The sequence below is a fragment of the Diadema antillarum genome, unplaced genomic scaffold (assembly GCF_040938485.1).
Source record: "Diadema antillarum isolate AM-2024a unplaced genomic scaffold, OU_Dant_1.0 seq00000413_RagTag, whole genome shotgun sequence".
Lineage (NCBI taxonomy): Eukaryota > Metazoa > Echinodermata > Echinoidea > Diadematoida > Diadematidae > Diadema > Diadema antillarum.
Genome location: NW_027271399.1, coordinates 1,066,092 through 1,085,996, shown reverse-complemented (window position 1 = coordinate 1,085,996; position 19,905 = coordinate 1,066,092). Strand labels below are relative to the sequence as shown.

At 38.6% G+C, this 19,905-nt stretch overlaps 1 protein-coding gene across 1 annotated transcript in view; it reads right to left on the bottom strand.

Annotated features, from left to right (window-relative positions):
- Positions 1–19,905, bottom strand: part of LOC139732307 (uncharacterized) — a 42,719-nt gene that overhangs the window by 5,106 nt on the left and 17,708 nt on the right. Inside the window, exons 3-7 of the mRNA XM_071643177.1 lie at positions 8,776–8,847; positions 7,921–7,956; positions 7,133–7,186; positions 1,341–1,916; positions 281–751 (exon numbers count right to left, since the gene is read on the bottom strand). Of these exons, the coding sequence (XP_071499278.1) occupies positions 281–751; positions 1,341–1,916; positions 7,133–7,186; positions 7,921–7,956; positions 8,776–8,847 (1,209 nt within the window). The remainder of the gene's footprint in view (positions 1–280; positions 752–1,340; positions 1,917–7,132; positions 7,187–7,920; positions 7,957–8,775; positions 8,848–19,905) is intronic.

Below are 19,905 nucleotides of genomic sequence, written 5' to 3'. Positions count from 1 at the left end.
CAACAACAAAGAAGAGTATAAGAAGAATACGATTCAGTTATACATTTCGTTCCCTACGAACAGTATCAATATTTGATGTATTAGAAGTTGCCTACGCGATGGATTTAAGTGTATTCTCCATGTGACAAGGGTTGTCGGGACAGCTGTTGTTTCACGTTTCATAATTATCATAGACTTGTCAATGATACATTCATAAGTAACAAAGAAACAACAAACATCAGTGAATTACATGTATTACATCTATTTATATCTTGATGATTTCACGAATAAGACTCTTTACCAGGCTCTCCTCGTGGCCCAAACGGTCCCGTTGGACCGGGCGAACCTTTTGGTCCCATGACGCCGGACTCTCCTTTTGGTCCTTTGGGTCCAATGAAGCCCTGTTCACCCATCGGCCCCACTAGCCCCATCTCCCCGTCATCTCCCTTCATACCCTCAGGTCCCATTTCTCCAGGCTCTCCTTTCAACCCCCGCATCCCAGGTAACCCAGATGTGCCCGGGGCCCCACTGCGTCCTTGTGGCCCTGGTCTTCCAGCAGCACCTTTCAGACCATTCTCACCAGTGTCACCCTTGTCACCCTTCAGGCCAGGTATCCCTGCTGGCCCAGGACGGCCTCGCGGTCCTGGCGGGCAGGGACACCCACAATGGCCCCTGGAGGAAATGGACATGTGCACGAGGTTGATAAGGGATTCCATACTTCTGTTGGCAGTCAGCTCGGTGAGGCGTTCAAGAAGCGTGGATATATTGATTGCTGCAAGGAAGTAGATACAGTAAGGACGATTAAGATGGTGACACCTCAAGACATCATGTTCTCACTTGCAGTATCATACAATTGTATCTTTTGGTTGTGTTTTACCTCCATGGTCCAACGTTTTAGATTCATCTATCTGTCATTATCTTATGGAGCTACATATTAAGCCGACACCTTTTACCCTTTTAACCAGGTCAACTTATTTCTAACATATTTATGTTTGACGCATGACTCCCTTGTAAAGCAGAACTTTGTGGCTATGATGGGACTACCGTGCCTTTCAAAGAAAGACGACGGAATATATAGATAAAATTGTTGAATCTAACTTTGGTGCCGCTTTCTTTACACATGTGTTTGAACTACTGCAAGCACAAGAAAATTATGCTCGATGTTGCTAAACCTATCTAGTCTTGATTAATGAGATTTTGGTAGTTGATTGATGATCAGGTGCAAATGTACTAGAACTGTACCTTTCGTTAGATGACATGAGTATTAAAAAAAAATCGTGGTGATAATGCTCACAATAATTGCGATCTCAGATTAGTCGACTACTCGAGCCAATCATACACCTCAACTACACGCTTCTTACATCTTTGCTCGTCGCTTTCCATATGAGTCCCGCCAGAGAGTCGGTGTAGTAATTGCGTGGGTCTCGACGTCGCGTTTGTAAAATGCATCTTGGTTTCTTCGGTTGTGTCATCCTCACTGTCGGCGCTGAGGGCACCCCACTGGGAGATTGAAGCAATGTTTAGATCATTTGGGTCTCTACGGATAAACCCTTCCTCTTCCTCCGTTATACCTGGAGAGACATCCGACATAGCCGTTGGAGCCGAGAGTAAAATTCCTCCAGACGAAAAGGAGTCATTCATCTGTATCTTCCCCACGTCGTCCGGTGAGCCACGGCCTCTCGCGTTGTTAGGATTACTGCGATGATGATGGTGGCGGTGGCGGTGTTGGTGGTTAGGTGGACGGTCGGTGGTTCTCGAAACGTTCAAGTTGGGCAACTGTTTCATACCCGAGTTACCGTCATCATGCAGTCTGGAGTACTCGTGATTCGCAGCATCCCTTGATTCATCTCCATCCCGTTCAAGTCGGGATTGATCTCCCCTCGATCCAGGCAAGACGAAATCAGACTGCGTGGTAGATCTTGAGTCAACATCATCTCCTTTTGGGTCAGATGATGCTGGATCCCCTGGTACCTGAGTGTTCTGCCTCCCACACTTCTTACAGTCATCAATCAGAACCTTTGTGTCTTCGGAGGAATGATTGGCAACCACTGTGCAAGAGATGGCTGACTGGAGAAGCAGTTTTCGCATCTTCTTTTCCAGCTCGCCCAGGCTGATGTGGCCCTTTTCCTGTTGAGGTGTATATGCCCTTCGCTCTAGTCCTGAAAACACAACAATAATACATTGTAATAGGACCGATCTGAATGACACACTGCAATCGTCACATAAAAAGCTTGATGAAAGCGTATCTGTGCCGACTGCGTTAATGAGCTTGTCCTCCTCATCACACATGATATATATATATATATATATATATATATATATATATATATATCACAGAGACTCGCTTGTGTTATCAAGTCAAATAAGACAAAAATTCAATGATTATCGACATAGATGGTATTCCATTTCACACGTAGGAGAATCATCATCTAGAACAAAGTTGAAATCAGCGTAAAACGACAACTTTAGCACTACAGTCAAAATGGAAGGATGCAATGATAAGTTCTGCCATGGTAGTAATCATTGTATAGGGCTCGAAAGTTTTTTCCTTTATTTTTCCTTGTGTGGACAGTGGCAAAAAGAAGAGATACTTATGATGTCTTATTATAATTGAATCCACATGATAGTACAAATAACAGTATTTGGTTTACTCAGCAATATTGAGAAAATGTCTAGTCAACCAACAGTGCTACAAGTAGAGATTATATTGTGACAAATTCAGATAAATGCTATCAGAAAGGGCCTGAGCTATAGGATCAAAAAATCAGACTCCCTTTTGACTCCTTTGTACTCTACTGACTCGCCACCCTTATAGATAAGCAATTTTCAGCAGTTTTACCCCCTCCGTTTAGATTTAGATGGTGTGACATGACGACAGCTCGACGTTTATTATCACAGACGAGTTAAGCCTGCGAATACAAATGGAAACGTTAGAACAAAAATAGAAAAGCCTTGACAGGTAAAATTGCAACGTTATAGTTTGCTTTTGTTTTCGATGTCGGTTGTTATTCAGTGATTTGTTTCGTTTTTTCCCTTATTGCGGGGAGAGGAGAATGGACTGTGGGGTTATGCTGCAAATTTTGACGGAAAAATATCGGCGTACCAGCACATGAACAGTTGTGCACCCCGCTGGGCCCGGGCGGGCCGGGAGATCCGGGTGGACCCTGAGATCCTTGTAGACCCATGTCTCCTGTCAAAATGTAATCAGAAATAAAACGAATGTCACAACAACAAAAACAACAACAATAGATCCTCAACCAACCTTAATATATGACTGACTATCTTTCGGCTACTACTGTGGACTTTCTCGAGGCAAATGATTCTTGTCACATCTTCGCCGCCAATCTGGTATAATCTTTTGTATTCACTGGAGCATAGATGGGTGACAATACGCACCCAGCATATCCAGAGCCCTTATTCAAATCTTCGACTTCCCTTGGTCAAAAGTAGGATTCTGCGTCAATTTATGTGATTTTGTTTTAGTAATTTTGCTAGTGATTATTGTCTAAAAAAGTTGTTTTAAGACAGTAAACCGAGAACGAATCTTAAAAAAGAAAAAAAAAATCTTCTCATTTAGTCAGCTTTTGAATCAGTCTTTCCTACGAAAAACAAAGATGGAAAACAAATTAGTTACATAATATTATGTTAGTTACATATTATACTCTAACGTTGCTAAATTTACGGAAGTCGAAATGTATGTTGAACCAAATGCTTTAACTTTGTGGGAAAGATATTCGGTAATAAAAAAATATGAGTATTAGTCCATAATGAACAGAAGGTGTGAGCGGCTGGTTTCTCGCACGGATATCACAGAGTTAATTTTGCGTATACCATTCATCGTAATGCTTTACATCACGCAAACAAGCTTTATAGAGAGACAGAGTTCTGAGGATCTATAACTATGTTATTCCTTTTAAAAGTCCAAACACAGTAAGCGTTACTATAATTTTGACTTATTTTTCTTTTATTCAATGATTACGCTTCGATTGTAAAAACAGATAAAAAGATAAATATATAAAAAGTGTCTTTGATTCTGCTGTGCACTAAATTTTGGATAAATCATACTTATTGAACAACGTATTCATAACCAACGAACTATCTGTAACACTATCGACTTCTCCTTATGTGATACTTAACCCTTGAAGAAAACCAAAACCCAAAGAGAAATGCGAATTGTGAGTGAAAGCAGCAACATTAGTACAGCACACCAGTAAAAGTTTGAGGAAAATTGGACAATCGATGCAAAAGTTACGAATCTTAAAAGTTTTGATATTGGAATCACTGTAGGAGACTATTTGAGTTTATGACATCATGTGTGGACAACAGTATACAGAAAATAAAAGAAAATTCAACATGTTTTCACTTTTTTAGCGTAATGAAAGAGCACTTCACTAACCGCTTTCAGAGAGCAAGGGGAACAATTACTATAATACCCTTAATATAAGAATGTCAGTATCAAGTTGAAGGAATGTGAAATTTTCAGGGAAAAAAAGATTTGTTTAATTCTCTTTTGAACTCTTGTAGTCTCCTTATCCAGTCATTACAACACGAAAACTTTGAAAAAAAAATCATAACTTTTCATAGATCGTCCGATTTTCCTCAAACTTTCACTGATGTGTTTTACTAATGTCGCTGGTTTCACTCAATCCACATTGCTATTTGGATTTCTTTAATAACCAGCTGCAAGGCTATTGTCGAACTGAATCATAGCACTTAACAAAGAGTAATATCGTCAACCGATTTCAACCGTACAATGCTTCTACAATTCTTAAAAAAAAGTAACTCCTGCAATGAAGACTAATAGAAGTGTCAGGAGCCGACCATCTATCACATCGATATACAAACAAAAGTACCGTAATAAGCAACGAGTTGTCTTTTGTCATGAGGCGTTCAGGGGGAACAGAAGACAGAATTTGGTCTTCCTCACTTACCAGGAGTAAACGTATACTCACATTCCAAACTTTGGGTTTCGAATATACATCTTCTTCACAAGACACTTTAATTCATTCACATAGTAATGTATGTCACTCATATCTACCTTGATTTTTTTTCGCAGAGTGTATTTAGAATGTATGTATCTTTTTTTGTACTGATCACGTAGACATGAACATTTTGTTAATCCTGTCTGGTTATGTGCTGCATTTTGTTACTCCCATGTCAAACTCATAATATTGTTTCTTGGACATGCTGTTGGAAAAAAAAAGTGAACATAAAGTTTGAATTTAAATTTGAATTTGAATTTGATATTTTCATTGACAATGGTTGAAGGATGTTGACTTGACAGGGAAAGATACATGTAAATTGCTAGCTGAAGACTGTGACTTCCGGAAAATTAACGTACCCAGTACTGGTCTTCGTATTGTTCGGTAACGAGGAATTAAACCGATTTCTTTCCTAAACCTCACACGCTGTTGAACTTTTCCTTCTCTGAAAGTAAAGATTCTAGATAGGCCTACAGCGCTTTGTAGTAGAATACTGCCTGTAAGAAACCACGACAATAACATATCATTTAGAAAGTAACTCTGTTTTCGGCCCTTGTTTTGATCTTATTTTTTGGCTGTTTTTTGTGTCGCCCATGATCAACAAGAAGAAACTCAAACTGCAATGTGTAGAGTGTCGTTTTGCTGAAGAAAAAAAAATGATACTTTAAGAGGCTTTCATTCAAACATGCGAATTGCTGTTGAACCAAATTAAGAGAAGACGAGTGTCCAGGGAGCGCAGGTATGTAGGTAAGGAGCTTCTGATCGCCTGGTCGTTGAACGGATTCTTCCAGCAAACATGGCGGAGTGTTTGCATTTAAACCTGGGTCATGGCGGAGGAAAGTCACACAAAAAACTGTTTTCACAATCAGTAAAAACCCAGAATGCCTACAGGCCAACTTTTGTTGTATATTTTCGTAAGAATATCAGCTTGCAGGTCTGGTGCCTTTGGAACAACACTGACGTCACCGGAGAGCAAATTGCTTTCAGTAAGAACTAAAACAGAATAAACTGGCACCAATAAAGTTGACCAATTCCCTCGTTTACACGGCCTTTGCACATCGCAGCTTTTGTAGGGAGCGAGAGAACATGATGTACGTATATACTGGTTGTGCATAGGGAAGGTGAGATTGACCAAGAGAAAGAGAAAAGCAGATTAAAATGACAAGAAATAGAAACACCTGGAATTTAATGGCACAAATTAGTACAAATTTGTACAGAGATATCTAATTATTCGATTAAGTACCTTGTTTGGTGCGATAAATTGAATTTTGATTAATACAGAGGGCAAGACTATTGCAGGCATCATTGGTTGATGCGATATCATCCCTTACCCCCTCATTCCAAACTGTTTTATGATGAGCTTTGTCAGTCAGTATAATTATTACGAGGTTGTTCCCTTCGGCAACAAAGTCTGATATTATTGGAGCATTTAAGCTTTGTTATCAGGTCAATACAGCAAAAGTAAGAATTGTGACCAAAAAGATCCTTCGCATCTATTGTATATTTTTTGTTTGCCAAAAGACAAAATGATTCTCTGAGTAGGCAGAAGTTCCAGCTCGTTCCCGATACCATGAAGGAACCTGTCACCCGGTCTGATTCCAATGATCTAAATCTCCACTTATACGCGAGCCTTTTGTTTGACAAGACATATTCTATTTCATCGAAACCAGACAACGGACGACATTTTATGATGCACTGGAGCTTTCGAATGCAATGGATTTGGAAAAGTGTTTCATGATAATACGTAGGCTTACTGCGACAGTTTCAAAATATCCTAATGCGATAAGAAGTTCAGACAGCCAGGCCATCAATGACATATTTCGCACGCTAAACCTTTCAAAACCGTCAGCCCTCTTTTGCTTCCTCTACATTTCTACACACGAACAAAGCAGAAACAGGAACACTTGTTGGCAAAAGTTTGAAAAGCAATCATATATATAACTGTCGTGATGTACATTGTTTGTTTGCTTTTTAGACAGCTTCCTTGCTTCCAAGTGCTTTTTACATGTAGTAATTGTTCGATACAAACAGGTCGTGTTGAACCCGCACGAACAGCGCACTGACGGGAGACACATTTCGCGCAAGACCCTTGGGGCCCGTAATAATAGCAGCTTCTGCTACAGTCGCTATTTCTTAAAAGATTCTGAGCGCAAGACTGAAGCCACGTTTACCTTTTTCACCTCGATCTCCGCTGTCACCACGCGCACCTGGATGGCCCATGGGTCCTGCGGCAAAAGAAGAGGTATGGAAAGTTGATGAAACGAAATCTCAAGAAACTGAGGAAGCCGTTGATAATAAAAAAGAAAAAAAATGGCAAATTTTTCGACAAAAGAGAGACGGGGAGTGATGTTTATAGACCGAGTCGTTAGAGTATTATAGTTCGTTTTAGTCACTTTGGCTGTTTGGCTATAGGATTAGACTCCATACACGAAAGGAAGCACGTTTCATGAAGTTGACAAAAACCGCTAGAATCTGGCTAGAATCTGGCAGGAATTTAGGAGCAAAATTGGAAGACTAAGTACTTTAAAGGACAAGTAATTTTATACGACTTGCAAGTATATTCATAAAGAGTATTGATATATCGAAACAAACTCACAAGAAGACACATAAATACAAGTTTATCTATAGAAACTAAACTTGTGTTTTGAAAGTGTCCCAGCAATTTCTTAGAAATGTCGGCAGCTTTGCATGAAAACCCATAGAACTATCAAAGCTAAAACATCACAGCATTTAATCTAAATATAGGTTGCGATATGCGATAGAATAGCAATCTCATGCCAAAAGTGTTAGACTTTTTAGTGTTTTTTCTTACAACCAAAAAAAAAAATGGTAGTGGTAAGACAATGGTGTAATTGAGACTGAGTATGCGTTGTACCCGATAGTGACGTACCACATTGCAAACAGAGCATTGAAAAAGTTATATTAAACAGTGAAAAAGGCAGGTGGTACATTTACTAACCTCTCTCGCCTCTTCTTCCTTTAGCACCCGTTTCACCTGGTGGTTTGAAACAAAACAGACAATACATCATTATCACATATGGAATATAAAGTGACTAAAAGATAAATATATTTGAGTGTGAGAAGTGTGATTTGTGTGTGCGTACGTAAGTATCGTGACGACACGGGGAGACTACACGCTGAATTGCATAGAATGAATGCAAATATAAAATAAATGAATGAAGAGAAATGAATGTTAAATGATGACAATGCACGCTCACATCATAGATACCCTACTACGTACAGATTGTCCAATGCGGTCGTGAAACAGGTACGCTCATTATTTCTAAAGAGGTGTTCGCAGAGATGAACGTTCTTTGCTTACGTCACACTCACAGCCCTGCTGGTTGAATCGAAAGGAAAGCCATGAACCTGGGTAGGACATAAGTTTGTGAAAAGCTTTGCAACAGCCTGAAATGGCTGGTCAATGTTGTCGAAGTCAGAAAATAAGGGCATCATCGCCAAACATTTTTACTTTGCGAGTTAATTTTCCCCCTTTTTTCCCTGTGTCATAATATTCAGTTCGTTTCACTCCACACATAGAAAATCATAAAGTAATCAAGTGTTCGATGATTACTCGCCGCTGTCCGGTTCTTAACTGGAGAAAAGTGTTTCTTTTTTCTTCGCTTTGTTTTCTATTTTTATCAAGCAAAGACGCGCAGGCTAAATGAGTACAGTTTAGAACCATAATATTGCAACTCTTAGCATTCTCCAACTAAGATAGGACCAATTCCAGAATCAACGAATAAAAAAAATTGACAGGTCCCTGTCTATTATGGATGGAAACAATATGCCGTTTTGATGGGCTGAACTTTACCTTTTTGTCCAGGAAGACCCCTGTGTCCAGGTAGTCCTTGTCGACCCGGTGGTCCTGGTTCACCCTGTGGTCCTGTAATTTGAAGATTAGAAAAAATTATGTCTGCAATTTATCGCACAAGTTCAGCTACGAGTTGCAGTGTACATTCAATCACAAGTTTACGAGTCGCTCGTTTGGTTCATGGCAATGACCTCGGCATTCCTCTGCAGTACCTGACGGTCGCATTTCTGCATCAGATTGAACTTTGCCAAAAGCTGAAAAGTGCAACCTGTGGCATCTTTCAGTGAACTGTCAATCATTTCATTCGAAATGCAAACTTTTTTTTTGTAAGGCGAATATAACTTAATTGTAAGAACATTTTTTGTCCAACATGCACTTAAATCAACTGCTTGCTTCATATATATACACGTATATATATATATATATATATATATATATATATATATATATATGATGCATTGGACAAGTTTTTGTGGACTTAATTTTGTAACTAAATTAACAGACATGGTAGATAACTAGAAATAATTTGTTAAATTTTGACTCTTATTTTCCAGTTAAACGTAATGATACAGAATCCCTAAACTCCATGCAGTATCCTCTTCGCAGATCATGTAACGTTTTGAATTAAGTAAGGAAACCGCTCCAAAGTTCTTGTTTGTTCAGCTGCATATGTACGACGAGCATTCGTTTCATTCAGATCTTTATACAATGATTTACCCTGTTCCTGCCTCATAAAATTGTAATCTAAATTCAACGTTAATCTGATTGTCTCTAAACACCCTGATATTCCGCCAAAATTACATATCTTCCTCGGAGGCTTCTGGAGATATGTTGTTTCCGACCTGACAATCAAATTTTGAAGTATTCACAATTTTATAGTAATGCCGCAATATCCCATATTCGTCAAGTAACTCAGGTAGTGAGGTGGTACCTCGGGGTAGTTGGGAACCCGTGCAGTGTGCATCGATATACACATTCAAACAAAGACGTCGAGGAATGTCTCTGACCGCACAACGACGGTCACGGTGCAGGTACAGAGACTCCAACTCTCCCGTTTTCGACGGGAGATCTCCCGCCGAAAACCTATTTTTGCAAAATCTCCCGTTCTCCCGTTTGAGATTTAATTCCTCCCGCCCTGGCTCTGTATCTCCCGTTGGAAAGGATTTCTTACTTATTGCTATTGTATGTTGAAATAAAATAGCCTTAGATAGCACCAGAGAGCATCTAGAACCCTAGGAACTTCGCGCTTCGCACACATCGACTTGGAGTCTCCCGTTTGCTAGGGGTTTCAGGCGGGAGAATCTCCAGATCAGAAGGTGCTTTGGGTTGGAGTCTCTGCAGGTATGAAGAGAACTCAGCCATACACACGCATGACCCAACACTTAACGGAAACTGAAGAAAAAAAATGAATAAAAATATGGAAAGGTGGCATGGATTTCCAAGGAATTGCACCAGATATTTACCCAAGAATGTGTGGATGGAGAAGGACTTCTAACGATTATATTCTTTGGTTTCTCCGCTAAAATCTGTGTCAATCAAAGTGTACGTCAATTGTGTGTCTACAAACGGCTTCTAATTAGCTGCTCTGGGCTACACTCCACTTTAAGGAGTTAAGTGGTCTCGTTGACCACTTCCCTCCTGCAGGTCAAGAAGAATACATTGTAATAGACCATGGAGTAGTACTGTTGAAGGCACAAATGGCGATTAAATAGATGGAGTGTGAGAAAAGCTGGTGATTAACCATGGCTGTCCAAGAAAATTAACGGTTTGAGAGCTTCTGTATCAACTCATCGCAGTTAGTACATAACAATCTAATTTAAACCCAATTAGAAGCAATTAGTTCCACATTAACCCCATCATGGTGCACTGAGCTGAATGAATCTTCGCTCCTCCAATAATGACGTTACCGAAAAATTTCTTTCGGTCGTGTTTGTGATTGGCAAACACAAAGTTCATTCTTGTCTACGGTTGGCGCAGGGAGGTGGGAATTCTTCCCATCTCCCTGGTTGGCGGCAACGATTCACCCTTTAGCTTCTGCGCATTACAGTTTTAATAAGGTCTACATTACGATTGATCTTACTCGAGGGATTTCTAACTTGCTCTGAAATAAGTGGCTTAATAATGCCAATTCATTACATTCAGCGAAGACAAACATTCTTAAAAAGGGAACGCAAACCTAAAGAGCAATGTGGATTGACTGAAAGCAGTAACATCAGTAGAACACATTAGTGAAAGTTTGAGGAAAATCGGGCAATCGATGCAAAAGTTATGAATTTTCAAAGTTTTGGTGTTGGAACTGCTGGGTAAGGAGACTACCAGAGGTTATGACGTATGAGTGGACTACAATATAAAGAAAATATAAAGGGAATTTTAAAAAAAAAAATCATTTTTCATGAAAATTACACATTTCATCAACTTGATACTGACATATGTTAGGGGTAGCACTTATTCCCCCTGCTTTCTGAAAGTGGATAGTCAAGTACTCTTTCATTTTGCTAGAAATGTGAATTTTTGTGGAATTCCTTTTATATTTTCGTTATATTGTTTTCCGCTCATACGTCATAACCTCTAGTAGTCTCTTCATCCAGCGGTTCCAACAACAAAACTTTAAAAATTCATAACTTTTGCATCGATTGTCCGATTTTCAATTTTTACTCAATCCACATTGCTCTTTTGGTTTGCGTTCCCTTTAAGGAATAACCTTCATTAGCTGACTTTCTGGGTACGAAAGTTATTTCCAGTTGAACAATCTGCTTGTAATCTGAGAAGAGCAATATCAAAATTAGACGTACCATATCCGAGGACAGACTTGAAGGAAACAAAGTGTAAAATATCGCGTTGCCAAACTATGGGACAGTCTTCCACATGATGTAAAGTGAAATATTTCTTTGTCTGCTTTTAAAAACATGATAAATGGATCATACTTGTTTTAATGTTATGTATTGAACTATACGACAATCATTTTTTTTCTCTTTACTTTATTCCGTTTAGTAGTCTTAACTCATAATTGGTGGCATTTTTTGTTTGCTCGTTACGTAATTCTGTATTTGTGTGGGTGTGTTTTTTGTTTTGTTTTGTTTGCTCTACCATTGTAGGAATGACTTTTTAAAGGACAAGTTCACCTTCACAGACATGTGGGTTGAGTGAAAGCAGCAATATTAGTAGAGTACATCATTGAGAGTTTGAGGAAAATCGAACAATCCGTTCAAAAGTTATGAATTTTTGAAGTTTCTGCTCACTCAAGGCTGGATGAGAAGACTAATATAGCTTGTGATGTCACATGAGTACAACGATATAAAGAAAGAATAAAGAAAATTCAATATATTCTCACTTTTCTCGCATAACAAAAGAACACTTGACTTCTCTCTTTCAGAAGGCAGGGGGAATAATATTACCCTTAACATAATCTATGTCAGTAACAAGTCGAAGAAATGTTCACTAAATTCAAAAAGTAAAGTTTTGTGAAATTCTCTTTTTATTTTCCTTATTATAGTTGTACGCATGTGACATCATACACTGTAGTAGTCTTCTCTTCCAGCAGTGACTGCGCAGATACTTAAAATATTCGTAACTTTTGAACGAATTGTCCGATTTTCCCCAAAACTCTCACTGATGTGTTCTACTGATATAGCTGCATTCACTCAATCCACATGTATATGAAGGTGGACTTGTCCTTTAACTACAATGACTCACATATGAACAGCCATTGGCTGAAGCGAGTGAACCAAAATGGTTATACAAAAAAGAAAATACTAAACTAAAGCTCAAACTCTGAGGGCTGACGAAACCATGGAGATAAACAGATGAAAAACATTCTTGACAAAATATTCGACTCTCGTGTGACAACTACAAGCGTAAACACATGCCCGAGTCAGGCCTGGTATATTGCAGACGTGAAGGTCTCGAAAAGTTGGCAATATCTTCAAGAAGAGGTATGTGACCGGTTTTGTGACTACATCTCATGTCGCTGCGCCAGCTCATATAAAATGTGTTTAAAATCTGAAAGCAGAAATGTCTTTGTGAGGAGAAAACATTCTTGGGCTGAAAGGTAGCATCTGCTAAAAAAAGTGAGAACAAAAAGATAAGAGGAATATAATTCTTTACAGAGCATTTTACATGTTTTGAACTCTCTCCCCTTCTCTCTCCCTCTATCTTTCTTTAGTGTTCTACGAAGAAAGACACTCAAGCAACGGAATGTTTGACTATTTTCTTCTCCATAAAGAAAAACAAAATGGCCCAATGATAGTGCACTTGCACCAGCAATATCTATTTCATAACGTAATTTTCCAGACAACACTACCTGTGCAACTCCAGCGAAAGCGGGTACAAGCAGGGTGGTGGATGAGAGAGTGAATCTAATAAGTCGAACAAACATCTGCTAGGATTCGTGAAAATGTGTCTACCTGTCATATGCCTATTAATGCTTCTGTTCTAAGGACAGACCATATCGAGAGCAAGGGGGGGGGGGGGCAACATACCTTACTCTGACGTTTGATCATGACATCGTGCTTCCTGAAGGTCCACATCAACCTTCCAATGATTGTCAGAACTGAGCTCTTTTATTGCCACTGATTAACATATTGCCCTACACGACGTAAATAAGGCAAATTTCATGAATTTGAACTGTGCTCTTAATTGTTGTATCTATCTTGGCTCTTTTTTGCTGTTGCCTTCTTTTTGTTTTTTAATGAATGGCGAAATGAATCTAACTAAACCTGAATGAAATCAATACAAATCTTATAAAAACACGCAATTCGGTAATTATTTTAGACTACAAGTCTTCATGCAAGCAAGTTTTTAATTCAATCTCGTTAGAGGTTAAATACGCTGACGGAAAAATTTAACGATTGGATGCGAGACTACAATAGTTTATCATCCTGGTCTTGATATATTATTTCCTGAAACCATTGTCATGATAAGGGCCAAAAATTATTTGGTTCCTGTCATGCCCCTTGAACCGATTTGACGTCTAGAGAGATTTACGGTTTGTCTATCAGAGCAAGAAAAACAAAATGTGATTCTTGATGTTATCATCCGCTCGGCAGTTGTTATTTCGACGAAAATTAGAGGGAGAATAAAGGCCACTAGCTTTCTGTCATATTCTGTAAAAGATATATGCATACACACACACACACACACACACACACATATATATATATATATATATATATATATATATATATATATACATAATATATATATATATATATATATTATGTATATATATGCATATATACATAACGGTGAAAGCGGTATTACTATTAGCGAGAAATGAAAAAAAACACAACAACAGCAAACAAAAGCAAAATGGGGCAATTAGGTAAAAAATAAAAGGGTGAAATGTTTATCAGATTAATTAACAGTTTCGTGAATTAAGCAATCATGAAATCAATATCAAGGGACTTGACATAATACATTATCGTTTGATACCCTTTAATACATTACAATAACCCCATGTCCAATGACGAAGAAATTATCTTTCATTAAGTATTCAAAACAGAGGCTTTTGCATTCGCGCGAGTTAAAGGACAAGTCCACCTTCATATACATAAGGATTGAGAGAATGCAGCAATATTAGTAGAACACATCAGTGAAAGTTTGAGGAAAATTGGACAATCCGTTCAAAAGTTATGAATATTTTAAGTATCTGCGCAGTCACTGCTGGAAGAGAAGACTACTACAGTGTATGATGTCACATGCGTACAACTATATAAGGAAAATAAAAAGAGAATTTCACAAAACTTTACTTTTTGAATAAAGTGCACATTTCTTCGACTTGCTACTGACGTATGTTAAGGGTAATATCATTTCCCCTGCCTTCTGAAAGAGAGAAGTCGAGTGTTCTTTTGTTATGCGAGAAAAATGGAAATATGTTGAATTTTCTTTATTCTTTCTTTATATCGTTGTACTCATGTGACATCACAAGCTATAGTAGTCTTTTCATCCAGCCGTGACTGAGCAGAAACTTTAAAAATTCATAACTTTTTAACGGATTGTCCGATTTTGCTCAAACTCTCACTGATGTGTTCTACTAATATTGCTGCATTCACTCAACCCACATGTCTATGAAGGTGAACTTGTCCTTTAACAACCTCTCGCAGTTTGACTAGATGTATACAGGGAAAACAAACCATTAAAAAAGAGAAAAAAATAGCATGTAAATAAGGTCATGCATGCTGTGATTTTTCTTTCTTCGCACAATAGTAATCTTTATTCTATGCTACTCCTCGAATAGCGTGGAATCTGAATTATTTAGTTTCCAACGAAGCAGTTATTTCTTCGTCTTTTCGTATAGGCTGGCACGGCTCAATGATTGTTTTCATACATGTTTCAGAGGCCAGATAATTGCATGGATACACTCGAAAAGGTCAACGTCACATCTTTGCACACATGTGCGATGTTTGCTTGTTTTAGAAATAATAAATCCAATATTTTAGGTGAGTGAGTTAGTCAAAGGTACATACTGAGGGACCTTTGCGTGCACTGGAATAAACTTTCATTAGCTGCCCTGCATGGTAGAAATATAAATCAGAGTTACTCATTAGTGGCGCTTGCAAGTATAGCTGCTCACTGGCGTGATCTGGCGTGTATGGTGAGTGGTGGTAGCTTTTGCACAGCGGGATTCCGATCGTCACGTTAATACACGCATCTAAAAGTATCTGTCACAAATATTCGTGATCTAATAAATGGAATGGACGGATACCATTAGTGCGGACTCTCCGTAACCCAATTTCTAAGTGGTGAAGCCAAGATTCTCGCTCAAAGGAAACTAAAAAATATAATAATTCCCTGTAACCCGATTTGCAGGTCACATGACGACGTCCTTCGCTTGACTAAAAACCAAGGAAGATCCTTCTGATATTCAAAATTCTCGATATCATAATAAGACAGAGAGAGGCTGTTAACACGATATCTAGATAACAGAAAGAAAAAAAGTGCTTCCACTTGGAGATATCCATATAAATGTGGAGGACCACACAGTAACGGTGATTGTGATTGATATGAAAAATGGGAGATGTATCATTTTATTATGGAAAATTTTGCCATGTTTGAACCAAAGCTTTCTCACAGAAGCCGACCGTCAAAAAAAAAAGAGGTGCAGTTTAAAATAGAAACAGAATCAACGGCATAGTGTTAAAATAATACCAAATGTATATCAAATCTTCGTCATCATTGTTGTTGCTTCTGTCAAAATTGCTGCCAGTGCCACAGATAGTAAGAAAATTATAAGTATGAGCCATGATAACCGTACTTTGACTGGCAACTGACAACAGTCCATCACTTCAGGGAAAGGCGTGGCCTCCTCCTCGATGTCAGAATTTATTGATTTTAAGAAGAAGGCCATGGCAACATTTTTTTTTTCTTGGCTGATGAATATACAGATAAGTAGGAAGTGCAGAATTAACGTACCGAGCACCAAAAACGATGGAGAAATAAGAAAAGCTGTGATCACCCATAAACGAAGAGAACATGATTCAGGAATGACGAAGAGAAAGCGAGGTACCATGATATAGGCCCTATATCTTTGGATGTCACCTTTATACAAAGAGAGAGTTTGTTTCTCCTTAATGTTTCAGATACAGTGTCATCTATATAATCTTTACACACACACATATCGCACATATAAGAAAGAGAGATGAAAGAGCGAGAGAGGGAGGGAGGGAGAACGCTCTCGTCAGATTTTGTCGGATTCTATCGAGACCGATCGTTACAAAACGTTTTCAGGCCATTGTATGCTTGAGGGCCATGATAAGAAATTGCGATCGGATTTCGTTCTTCTTCGAGTCGCCAACGACAAACGCCCCTTCCCCTCACAGGTTTTCGCAGGCGCTGTCAATTAGCTAGAGCAGACACACATACAAAGAAATGACTAAAATGAAAGGAGCCAAGTATCATATACACGCGTCACGTTTGTTCGCCTAGAGCTTTAGATCGCGAGTGGCATCACAAACGCTGCAAGCACTTGACCTTAACGGGTTGCGTACCAAGAGGAATTCCAGTCTGATTTTACGCTTAAAGGTTCAGACCTACCAATTGCCTACGTGATGATGAAGCATGAAGCATGCAGCATGATGAAGCATGCAGTCTTACCAAGGAGGTATTATAAAATGGGTTCAAGAATGTAGCCAATAGGAAGCGCTGAAATGAGTCGCATGTGCTTCCTTTATTCTAGTCTCATTGCACTGCGTGTTAAATCCTATTGCCGATCGTCTGTGCGCGCGGCGGCTCCTTTGAATTGCATGCATACGCGCTGTCAATCCTAGTATGATCCTGTAAACAACTTCTAGTTCGGGCTGCCGGCCGGCCGGCCTTTCTTCCTTTGTGCATAACATGTGTGGCGTACGTATACTCTACTACAGTATGATTACGTACACTTTGTACAGTACAGTATAGACCAAGCGTTGTGGGACCGGACGCGTACATGGAGTCACTTTGAAGGGTAAATCCAACGATTTAGCAGGTTAATTCTCACGCCGTTTTCAGAGTATGTTGTCTAGTAGGCCTATATGAGGAGTCTATCTCAAGTCTTTAAGGTAAAGGGTGCATATTCTATGTAAAATAAGTAAGTTTTCATGCGGGAACTTAAGTGTCCGGAAACCCAACCCCCATCATACTTATACTGTATGTGCGGGATTTCCGAGTGCGACGTGCGTAAATGTTTGGGACGAACATCTTCGGACGTCTTGACCCACAAAGGTACGTGAAAAACGCTGAAAAATGTTGTTAGTTTTCGAATTTTCGACTCATTTTATAAAACAAATGATGCACAGGATTATTTCGTGGCGTTAGTGGAGGCGTAGCTCACTCTCGGGTATTTACAATGTAGTGCAACATGCACAATAATTGTGCATGTTGCACTACATTGTAAATACCCTCGAGTGCACTATACGCCTACACTAACGCACTCTATCCTGTGCATTATTTGTATACTATACATAGGAATGCATAGGGTGTCACCACTTTGCCCCCCCCCCCTCACTTTTTTTTTTTACCTCGGAAATGCATGGCATTAGAAATAGAACGAAACCTTGACGTATGAGCGCGCCAAGGTCTTGAAGAAACCCGGAAGTGGCATCACAAGTTGCGCTGAAAACCTTTAAGCAAAATCTAAACGTTATTTGTTTTTTAATCCTATATTTAATTACTTGCCGTGATTATTTGATAAATCTGTGCTTATTCACAATGATGCCTCGCTCGGATGACTACATTTGTTTGATCAATATTGCAACTTTATATAACATTGAAACCTTGAGTTTTATCATGAACATTATAAACTATTGAATTCTGTACATTCCGTACATTTTTATTATAATCTCGACATATTGAATTTCGCATGTGTTTCATCATTTTCGTAATTTGCATGTTGTACTAAACGCTTATATTATTACTTTGGAACCGAAACCTTACAAGCATTGCTTTTTGCTATAGTAGGTTCCTCCTATTACACATCATTATAATATGTGTCCTTATACATTTGTGAAATCATGTCTAAAATTGACTGCTGTGTTAAACATATTTCACTTCGAAATCAAATGTAATATGAAACCTGAATATGAAATGTGGAATATGGAACATAAAAAAAAAAAATGTGTACTCACTAAAGATGAAATAATGAAGTTTCAAACGTCACAAGAGTCAGTTCGGGGAGTCTGTGAAACGACGTGAAACAAGTTTAGTTTTGTGCTTAAATCAACAAATTGAATCACTAAATAAAGCATGATTGAAATTTCATGTCATATTAATAATATATCTTTGTATGTCTTGCTTCATCTTTAAAGTGTGCTTTGTAATACTCAACAACGAATAACGACTAAGTCGTATAACATTCACATGCTGTTCCATGATGATAGCAATATCTGATGTCATTTCTTTCAATAACCTGAACGACATTTTGCGATTTTAAGACAATAAAATACAGCCATTCCCCCTTAAAGTTATGCTTACTTTATAAAGAGTTTAAAAACAAAGAGAGAAGGTATCAGAAATATATTTGGGGATCAACCAATTGAAAGTAAGACAACAACAGCACGTGAATTATAATACTAAAAAAACAAATTTTTCACAATGTTATTTCACAGCCCCCCTGATCCCCCATAACTCTTGTGTCTTTTGAAATGTGACCATTCTTATTATTTAATGTGTGCCAACTCATGCATAAATTTACAGATCATTCTCATTTTTACATAAAAAAGTCAGTCAATGAGTGTAGAAACACCCCTGCAATTAAATATCTTTTTTTTAAAAATAACACTATTTTTTTCATATTGGACAGTTCTTATTTGTTGTATGAGCAAATCTTATGGTATTTGTGCATGTATATATATATACGCATACATTCTGGGCTTTTATAATGATTATCATAGGATTATCTTACAAAACCTTGAAATAAAATCCATGTATATATATATATATATATATATATATATATATATATATATATATATAGAGGCATACATTCTGGGGTATTATGATGATTATCATAGGACTATCTTACAAAAGCTTGAAATAAAATCCAAGTACCTCTCCACCGCTCGCGATAATGCGAAATCGGCCAGTTTGTGGACGATTCGTATTCGTCGAACGATGTAGAATCATGACGCTCATCAGGATCTGTGTGATTCTCTACACTGTATAAGAGGTGAATAATAATAATATGCCACGTTGTGTTATCACACTCGCGCCACAAAGCGCGAAGAAATACGAACCATGGCACAGATTTTAATTTCACTCCACGTTAATATCAAGAGTCAAAGTTTAGGGCTTCTTGACTGCGATCGACGTAACGGAGCCAAACCTTATCTGCACCCACTTTCCAGGCTCATTCATTTCCCTCTGTACTTTGGAGAAGATAAGATAGATACGTGCAGGCAGGAATAATGTGAGTGAAATGGGTAAAGCCCCTTCGCACACATCGGTACATCCGTTTCGCTGCGAGTCGTGTTCGGTAATACAACTCGACACGACGCCTTAACCTGGTAATGAAATAGGCATTGCTGGGAGATAAGCCCCGTTCAGAGGATCAAGACGCTCGACCTACCTACCATAAGAGCGTCTAATTTGGACGGAAGAGATTTCCAAATTGGGTTTGAAGAGGATGGCCTCTTCTGGACGATAGAAATCAGGCAGTGA